At 45.5% G+C, this 10,592-nt stretch overlaps 1 protein-coding gene across 2 annotated transcripts in view; it reads right to left on the minus strand.

Annotated features, from left to right (window-relative positions):
- Positions 1–10,592, minus strand: part of rdgC (retinal degeneration C) — a 276,602-nt gene that overhangs the window by 82,979 nt on the left and 183,031 nt on the right. For both annotated transcript variants that reach the window (XM_037421306.2, XM_037421307.2), the window contains exons 3-5: positions 9,362–9,458; positions 5,216–5,382; positions 1,598–1,759 (exon numbers count right to left, since the gene is read on the minus strand). In XM_037421306.2, the coding sequence (XP_037277203.2) occupies positions 1,598–1,759; positions 5,216–5,382; positions 9,362–9,458 (426 nt within the window). The remainder of the gene's footprint in view (positions 1–1,597; positions 1,760–5,215; positions 5,383–9,361; positions 9,459–10,592) is intronic.

Consider the following 10,592-nt stretch of genomic DNA (forward strand, 5'->3'; position numbering starts at 1 on the left):
CGACGGGATGAAGAATATACTCTTTTCGGATCAACTAACCCATAAGAACACGTTTGCTAGCTTGTTCGTGAAAATTTAAGCATTAAACCGCATAACACTGGTTACGAGCGAAACTTGGGTGCGATCGCTCTTTTGGCTGCAGAGTTCTGTGAAGTTGGAGAGCGGCGAGAACGCGGTTAGTCTGTGAAACTGCCATTTATGAGTCTCTCCCACCGACAGCATCTGTGCTTAGTTCGCTTGACGTTTCGATTTTCACGCAGGCCGCTATATGTAATCTCTGTCTCCAGTCTCGGGACACATTACAAGTATTGCATTGCTCGCGCGTAAACGTGCAGAAGCTGCACCGCGTGTTGCAGGGTTTATAGGAGAATGAGTGTGGGAATGGTCGAGTCACACTAATCTTTTTCGCCGTGTTCGGTTGGGTGGTCTCAGTCAGTGATATTTCTTTTTAAGGCAAGTCGTTAGCTGTTTTATGTTTGTTCGAGACACAAGAGATCTGTTTCTACATGAAGTTACTCCGCTGAGGCTTCGAAGAGCAAGTATCTAGCGGGAGTAAAATGAAAAATGTTGTATAGAGACCTTCTTGACATTTTTTTTTACTGTTACCACTTTACATGAGTTTGTATCCTGCTGGACATGGCCAAAATGTACAGGCCCGATTAACGAAAATGGCTCTCTCATCTAGTTCAAAATCATTTTTCTTCAAGCTCCATACAGGAACTCTAGACGTTAAAACGTGGATGCAAGAAATGGGACTGTTTGTACCATGGGCAGCTCACTGTTTTCTCTGTCGTAAACCTGAAACCATCGAACATGCCTTTCTGAATTGTTAGGGAGGTGTGTTCTTCGTAGACATTCTCCTGAGAACTATCAAAAAAGATTTACCGTTAGATGCCTACGGGATCAGGTTTTTACGAGTTAATGAAAAAGATGAATGCGCACTTTATGATACTGTTATGTTGCTCGGCCTTCACAGTATTAGGAGAAAAATACATGGCATTCTGCCATGCCTATATCAATCAATACTCTGCCTATTCATGAATATTTTCGCCAAGCGATCATGAACGTTATTGAAGACTGTAAAATGTGAGACCCAGTACCAGAGCGGCTTGAACAGCTCGAGCCACTTATACGCATAAAAAAAATTCTAATGACTATGTAACCATCCTGCTTGTTACCTGTCTATGCACTGTTTATGCACTGCATTTTACTGTATGATGAGCAAAAATGTAACAGAGAAAAAAAAACCGGCGTGCCTCAGTGATAGAATACTGGGATGGCACGCAGAAGACACGGGGTCGAATTTTATTGTGTCCTTGGTGTTTTTTTTTATTTACATAGTTTTTTTCTTGTTTCGTGCGATAGTAGTTAAGGACACCGTCGGTGGCGAAGGCGGCGGACAACTATGGCGCCACACGCAACCCGTGTTGTGATCTCATAACCGCTTTCGCTGTAAAGTAAAAATCAGCCTTCGTAAAAGCGATGTCAGCTGTGAAATTTACAATTTAGGAGAATTTCATTCGTCCTCGTCATGTAAGTAAAAGAGCATCCAGGAAGTATGCTTCAAGAAGTACGCATAGATGTATGAGGTACATACCTTGTAGAAGACGGTGAGCAGGTCGTCGAGCTTCCCGTGCAGGTCGCCCACCACGGTGATCTGCTTGGCGAACGCCGTCGAGGCGGCGCTCACGTTCGGCTTGGTCTGCAGGTAGCGACGCGCCTCGTGCAGTACCAGCAGCACGTACCGGGCGTGCAGCGTCTGCGCATCCAGAGTCGGAAGAAGACGTCCGCCAAAAATAATACAAAAATAATAAAAGAAATACACGTTTAGCTGAAGGTCAGTAGTACAGTGAACTTACATATAGCCAGTGTGAACAGCTGGAACACAGAACACAGCTGCTATCGCACACCGCGAGAGCGACGTTTCTGTTCTGGTATAAGTGTCTTGCTGTGGGGAGGTTGAGGTTCATACCCCCTCAGTTACTACATTTTTATATAGGTGCTAGAAAGCTGACAGGCAGCCGAAAGCTAAATTCAATGAGGGTAGGTATGAGTGATATTCGCATTAAAAAGATTCACAGCATATCCACGGAGTGAATGATGAGGAGTGGGGCGAATCTTCCGTCCATGCGTCCATCCGTTCGTACTTCCGTCACACATAGACGGCCAGATGAACGGAAGCATGAACGGACGGACAGACGGACGGACAGACGGAAGCACGGACGGACTCACGGACGGATGCATGGACGCACGTACTGACGGGCAAACGGACAGACGAATGGACGGACGCATGGACGGATGGATGGACGCTTCACCCCATTCATCATCATTTACTTCGTGGATATGCTGGGATCGCAGCATATCCCGTGCGTCCATCCGTGCGTTCGTGCATCCGTCCGTGCTTCCATCCGTCCGTCGGTCAACTATACATACACGACATCGTCAACTATATACGAAAACCCCTGACGCCGTCTAGTGGCATTTGCAAAGACATACTCACACAACGCCATTATTAAGTAATTCATAAAATAGAGGTGACTACATACAATAACAACAACAACAACAACAACAACAACAACAACAACTACTACTACTACTACTACTACTACTACTACTACTACTACTACTACTACTACTACTACTACTACAGAGGAGGGAACGAGTCGCAGCCTATAAGGAGCTTCACCCCTAAAATAGCTAATTCCTAAGTGTAAAAGAGTGCGGTCAACACCTCCTGTAAACACTTGAACGGTCTCACCCAAATATGATCCCCAAGGCCACAAAGCTAAGCAATAAGCGGCCGGTATTAGATTGTGGTTCCCATATCAAGGACCGAGTGAGTTCACAACTTCAGCGTCGTTCAGCGTCATGTGGCCAATAGACACATATACACATTAAGTACGGGACAATGAAAAAGAATTACTTTAATTAGTTACAAATGTGCCGAGATTTGTTTCACGCGGTTCAATATCAATAGCTCCTCAATCGATTGATTGATTGATATGTGGGGTTTAACGTCCCAGAACCACTATCTGATTATGAGAGACGCCGTAGTGGAGGGCTCCGGAAATTTAGACCACCTGGGGTTCTTTACCGTGCACCCAAATCTGAGCACACGGGCCTACAACACTTCCGCTTCCATCGGAAATGCAGCCACCGCAGCCGGGATTCGAACCCACGCCCTGCGGGTCAGCAGCCGAGTACCTTAGCCACTAGACCACCGCGGCGGGAGCTCCTCAATCGATTTCATCGGTTTCGTGTAATTCTAGGCAAGGCCGCCCTGTTATCGGTCACTTCTTAAATTGTAAGATTGGGAGAATTCGTAAGTTTCCAATATAAAATAGCGAAAAAAAAAGTCTGCTCGAGAATGCGAAGCTTCCATTGGCGACGGGATCAAATGGGAGGATTTCCAATCGCAACAGCAGCTGCAATTGTCAAAAGTCTTCATTGCGTGGGGCTCTACAGTTAAGCTTGTCACCGATAACAGCGCCCCCTACGTTTATGTCTTTATTTGACAAAAAAGCTTAGGTCTGGTATGGCTATTTCATTAGGTCTAGTATGGCTCTTTTCTTTCAATATTTTGAGCGGTACCACCCGAGGCGCAACAGATAGTATCTACGGCCTATTTCCCTCCATTTCGAACTAAATGACGCGAGGGGCTACTGGGCTTTAATTTAAAGCGTCACGTTCGAGCTTAAGCTACGTCTCATTGGGCATAGACTCACGTTGCCCACATCACTCGCACAAACTCCGCGAAAAAAACGTGAGGTCTGAGGGATGACACTACATGAAGCGACCATTGTGTCGCACCGATAGCCTCTGCATGTCAGAAGTGAAGCTCGTATATCTCCTCCGCGAAAGCTCTGTGGTAAAACACACACACTTGAAGTATCGTACGTCAGCTCACTGTTCATGACGGACTCGTGGAGGAAAATAAGTTACACCCGAACGCTTCCAGTCCTCTGTTTTACCACCAGATGCGCGCTATCACCTCGCACGTATTGTCATGGACGCATAATTAAATGCTTTCTGCAGTACAAACTTAGTCTGGAATCTGGAAACAGCTCGAATCTAGAGCCACTCTCTAAAATTTCATAAAGATTTCATGACCGTATACAGTATCTCAAACAACGGTACGTCAGCGCGCGATTCGATTCTACTCCTATAAATTTGAGCAACGACGTTCGCAATTTCTATCACGCTCTATTTTTTTTTTCAGCTACCGACACAAGATAAAAAAAAAGGTGCTCCTGGCCGCATAAAAATGAACACGTTTGTTCAAGCGAAGTTTTACAGTTTCGCGTAGCCGATAATTTCGCTCTTTATCTGCACCTTCTAAAGCAAAGAAAGGTTTATTGTTACCGTCTCCTGTTTCTTCCTTTTTTACCGCCTAACTATATGCCCCTTGATCGGCTCTGTTGCCACGGTGATCGTTTTCATAGAGAAGCGTGGATTTCTAAACCCCGACCAGGCCCAGTTTATCTCACGGATACTTCTTTTCCCAAGGCGTTCGCCTGACTTTCTTTCATAATTTCGGGGTCAGCATGAGCTTTACTTGCGTTGACTCACCTATCACAAACCCATGTCACCGACTTTCACCAATGCTCGTTTCAATACGACAGAGATTTTGCACAACGGCCGAAGAAGAGGTAACACAAGAATAGCGCTGATTGCAACCTTGACCACGTTCTTTCATCAGAGGCACATATATAAGTGCTGCATTTTTGTGTTTGGGCCTTTCTTCAGTGGCCCTTGCTTTTGGGAGCATTACACAATCGACAAGATGAATGCGTACGGTCAGCGTCAGAAGTTTAAAGACCACGAGACTACAAAAACTGAGTATTCTCGCTGCTCAGCAGGCAGTCTTGAATCGAGATTCCCTGCATGTGCTAAAACGCGCTTACAACATTTACTGTGCACTTCGACCTGATACATTGAGAAATTCTCGAGAAATTCGAAGTTTATTCAGGTGTAGGTGTCTCTAAACTTTTTCTGTTGACTGTAATAATAAGTTCAATTTGCAGATTAACAGGGGGCTGAGTTAGTTGATACGTAATTATGGGGAAAGGATGGGCATGCAAACGCGGCCGCAAGAGAGAAGTCAAGGCCCCAGAAACGCCAATACGTTTGTGATGTCCTGACTTCTGTGTTGTGTCCTTGTTTGCACGACCAGTCGTTTAAGCGTCAATCTTTGGTTTTAGGTTTTTTCTCTTACCCTGCGGTCCTTGAAGCCCTGTATGAGCGCGTCCACCTGATTGGTGGTGAGCGGGAGCCGCAGGTGTGGACCCCTGTACGCCTCCTCGATGACCACTTCGTCGGGGTTGGTGTTGCGCCACAGCTCCTGCTCGGCCAGCTCACTCTTCTCCAGCTCCTTCGGACGACCTGCTCGAGTCAAGTCACGTACGCAAAAGCATGTTTATGTATATACCTCCCACACCCCCTTCACGTACTGCGTCTCCTTGTGAGGCGCAGTACGTGCTTTCTTGAACGATTAGCTCGGACCATCTGTCTATTAATACCGCCTCAAGAACAACAAATACCCTCTTGCTTGAGATGATTTTAACTGGCCTGTCTGGCGGGTACCCTTGGCTTCAGTCGGTCATAATGTCGAATAAGTTAACAAGAGATACGAACAAAGGGTTAAACGAATTGACAAAAAAACTTTTCTTGCAAGCTGTTTATACTATATGAGGATTGCGCAATCATCTATGCCACTAGACTTCCGTCCAGCTGTGAGACATAACCTGTACAATTACCTGCTGCGCTCAATTTAGTAGATATTTTTCACTCAGTGGAGATAACGAATGTTTATCTGGCTCGCGAATACGCAATATTTATACTTCTTCTCACTAATTGCATGCACTGCTACCAAGTGGCCCGTCAGTCGCTTCTTAGCGAAAGCCAGCTACGTGTTCACCCACACGTACTGATACTTTGATAAGAGTTCCATTCAGCCACATGTTGGGCTTAGGGTGGTCATTGGCAGACAGTAGAAGGGCATTCTTGTCATGCTGCAGCCCTGATTTTCTTACGGGTTCCATAGCTTCAGCATTCCTGCTCAAAATTGTTGATACGGAGAAGCAACGTCGACGGCAGCGACATTTAGAGGATCACCGTAAGAAGAGGCTCGAGGTTAAACTTAGGCGTAACGCATTCTGAGCCACTTAACGCTTGCACCGTTCCCCTTGCGATTTAGGGCCACTCCCACGGCAGTGGCCGCCACTTGGCTCGTAACAAGAGCGCCGCACATCTGCACGAATGATGGTCACGTACGCTGCATCCTCTCGTTGGAACGGACACCGGTGAGTCTAATGTTGGAGGCCATTCAGCCTACATAATAGAAGGCCTCGTTCGTAAGAGTTTTGTAAGGGCTTTGCAGACATGGCTTTACTCGATTACCGTAGAGTTTGCGACGGTCAACGTTGTATAAACGCTTACCAAGGCACACCTGCAGGGATGGGGGGGGGGGGTAAGAAAGTGAGGGCGGCCGCCCTCCCCAGTCGCTTAAGATGGCTGGGGGCGCAAAGTCAGCCCCATACATTTTACATGATAGGGAGGGGGGGGGCACTGTGGTGATACCGCCCCCCCCCCTGTGAAGGGGAATTCTGCGCGTACCTATTCCTGCAATTTGTAAGTAAACAGCAATTTAGGCAGGCGCTAGCACTGACGCAAAAGGAGGCGATATAACAATGTTGTTCACGGGTTAAATTAAATTTTAGGACCTTTGCTACGCACAGTGAACGACTACACAGCGGGCAAAACTTAGCGATGATTTTGGGAGCTGTGTTTTCCTGCCTCACAAAATTTGTTGAGACGACAAAGAGTTGCGAAATGACTTGTGTGGCTATGTAAGCGATGGGACATCATGAAGTGCAATAATATTATCTGGCGTTTTACGTCCTGAAACCACGACATGATTATGAGAGACGCCATAGTGGTGGCCTCCGGATATTTTTATCATCTGTAGTACGTACACTGACGTCCGCACAGTAAACGGACCCCTACCATTTCGCCTCCATCTAAATGCTCACGTCGCAGCCAGGATCTCAACCGCGACCTTTGGGTCAGCAGCCGAGCAGCATAGCCACTGTTCCACCACGGCGGACTCAAATGAAGTCTGGATCTAAAGGGAAGAGCTTAGGAGTGAACAATGCCTTCCGGGGGGGGGGGGGGGGGGCATGGTTAACACCAATTTGAAAACACAGAGTGTACCAAAGGCAATAAGTGAAACACAGGGGCCGCAAGAAGTGCGTGGTGCATACCCAGTTTCTTGTTCAAACATTTATCATTTATTTATTTATTTATTGTTATTTACTTGCTTACTTACTTACTTGATTCTCTATTTTTGCTTTCTCAGCAGCAAACTTGATGAGCGAGGGCTTTCAGACAAGCTTATCAAATTTGTACCTCTCAACTTACCCGCTACGCTCTGCTGCTTGCTTCTTCCAACACTTTTCCTGTGTATTCTAAACATTCTTTTGCTGACGCAGGACTTCAGAAAATGGCGAACGTAAATATGTACCGCCAAAAGAAGGCAGATGCATTCGTATTTTCTTGTGCTGTTGCTTTTGATGAGAAATACACTTGAACTATTTTTTTATGTTTTCGGTGAGGGATCACTCCATCTAAACGGCTCGCGCTGAGCAAGTTGCTTCGACTGCAGCAAGATTTTTTGAAGCTTAAGCCCGAACAGGGCAGCACAAACGATAGATTGATGAACTCATCGACGACGTGACGGGATTACCCATATGGATAAAAAGCATCAAGGGCTGGGTCTCGGGATACACGCAGGATACACAGAGTCGGGGACCTCTTTGCTCTCCGTAACACGATGCACAGCCTTTCATCCGAACTTTGCACTATACAAACTTTTGAAAGTGCCGCACCTCAGCAGTTTTTTAGAAAAAGACGATGCATGATTTTGTTTTTTTTTTCATTTTATCCCACCTTATCACTTAATTTTCTCTTCTCCTAAGAGTATTACAATTGTGTGGCCTGTTTTCCTGATGTCTTTTTTTATTTCTATGTTTCTTTACTTTGGTTTGTGAGTACGTTATACTATGGTTTCTGTTACGTTTGGTTTGTCTGTACGTACGTTATAACTAAACCATAGAGGCCATGTTTCTACAGGAAGCGCACCACCACCACGTGGATGGTTGCGACGCATATTAAAATTGCTGTTCGGCCAGAAACACGGCCGTCATCGGCTAATAGTTCAAAGAAGTGAGACGTAGTCGGCGAAGCGCTCTTTCGCACGAAGCCGAACAGACGCTTCCTTTTTGAAAGCCTAAAGTAGAAAATCACGTTATTATAAGCGAAAGTTAATCGGTTATGCATTTGAGCAAGGTGATGTGACCGTATATACCCGTTGTTCCTGAGATCATTTCCGGTCAAGTGTGCAACCTCCATCGCCTGAACAAAAACGCCTACTGCAATTTACAATAACGACGAGACAGGTTCTCACTTCAATTGCGCAGTTTAAAAGCCATTTTATCACACTCGATAAGCATTTCTTTCCAAAGTTTCCAAACTTACACGAGAAGAAAGGCTAAATGGACAGAAATATTACCTCTCGAACTTAAGAAACTTCGTGGCGCTTTGGTGGAACGGACATATTACCTGCATGAAACTGAATGACTTAAAGCACTGAAAAAGTTGTGCTCTCGGCAAGCCTGCAGCACGGCTACATCTTTTCATGGCCGCGAAAGAGAGACAACGCACGCGATGCAAGTTGGCAGGGAATACCCGTTGTCACGAACACACGGCATCAAGTACTGTTATTCTTTAAGCGCGGGCTTTCGAAATTGTCTATCATTTCCGGTTTTTCCAGCAAAATTACATAAAAAAATTTTACCGCGACAAGAAGTCAAGCATCCAGTCGTGACGTGCCACGACGTGACGAGATGCCAGAACAAGTTAAGCACGTAATTGGACAAAATATATCTCTGTGCGTCATACGAGAACATTACGGTGGCTATTGTGGAGAAGGAGACATATCAACATTGAGTATACGACATGTAGATATAGTTAGCCATAAACTGTTATCAACAATTTAAATAGACTGGAATAAACGTTTGAGATCTTTTACTTTTCCTTTTTTTTCTCGTTCAGTGTCGTCATAAATACACGGCAATCTTTTTCAAATCCGTTTTCAACACGGCGAAATTTGCCCGCTATTTTCATTTTATTTTTCGAAATTCTGGATAGTATCAAAACTAACGTAGGCCAATATCTTGAAATGTGCAGGATTCGATAATTTTTGGTATGGGTTTACATTGCTGTATAGCGGGGAAGCACTAGAAAGGGTGTAAATGGTACTGTCCTGGTTACTTGGGCCTGTATACATGCTGCACGTGCTTACCCCTGAGAGACTGCGCCGGGCTGTTCGATATGGCTGCTGCTACGGAGGGCTTCACGTTGGAGAGGTGGGTTAGGAGGTCGTGGAAGAAATTGTGTAACTGCAAAAAGAACACAAGAAAAAGGGATAATCAATCGCTACATCAGTGCTTCGCAGAGAATTCAACCTAGACACACAGGGCCAGACACACTGTCAGTTCAGTATTAAAATAGAGAATATCATTTCAAAAAAAGAAAAAGAAAGAAGCCTTCCAAATATAAAATAAAGTATGCGCCTTACCTGCTTCTTAAGTACGCAGGAACAGTTGTTTTGATCTCGTGGTTAACTTGTGAAAGCAGCCCCCATTCGTTTCATTTTATCAGCCGATGACGCGAACTAATGACTTCCGCGAATAGGTCGGCAAACTCACTCGTAAGTCGACTAGCTCAGACTCACTCAAACACAGAACGAGGCGTGAGTCTGAGCCCGAGTCAGTCCACTTGACTAAAATTTTAGCGATTCGGGGACTCAGAGTCCGAGTGAGTCGGGCTGAGAAACATTTCCGTGAGTCTGACTTTGAGTGAGTCTTAAGCAATAAATATATTTCTCGAGAGGGTCTGAGTGACCCCCCATTCATTTTTCAGACCTATACGCAGGCTACACGATGAAAATAAACCCCTCAGAGCGAATATGGTTACTGTATGTGCCTGCAGAAGGCGTCATCTGACGCTCTTTAGAAAGACGTTATAGTTGAGCTCTCCATAGTTCATGAATACTTTCTTTTACAACCTTGAATCCATCGCGTATTTCGCATTCATGTCCGCTCATTTCGACCATCCCGCTTTAAGAGAGAGAAAGCGCACTGGGGTAATTTTAGTATTCACTGCCAGCAAGAAAAATGAGAAATGTTGATAGATATACAGATGGGCTAAGCCTATAAGCAAAAACTGTCCGCAATGACTACGCTAGGATATTACCTATTGAGTATTGGAGGGCCAGAAAGCCATCCCGACTCAAATAGGCATGGCTAGCGGCCAGAATGGGGCATAACTGGGCGCGTTATTCTGCGTACCATACATCCCAGGCCGCCCGAGGCAAGGCTGCCTAGATGGCACACCATTCGCATTCCATCTCCAGTGGATCGCGGATGCACTTTGGGAAGATCTAAAGCACATTCCTCCTCCTAATATTTATTACACTCGCTGGAACGCATCCAAAGAGAGCGCTTTTGTGACAAAAGACCCTACGATTCCGT

This window comes from Rhipicephalus microplus, chromosome 2 (assembly GCF_043290135.1).
Source record: "Rhipicephalus microplus isolate Deutch F79 chromosome 2, USDA_Rmic, whole genome shotgun sequence".
Taxonomy (NCBI): Eukaryota; Metazoa; Arthropoda; class Arachnida; order Ixodida; family Ixodidae; genus Rhipicephalus; species Rhipicephalus microplus.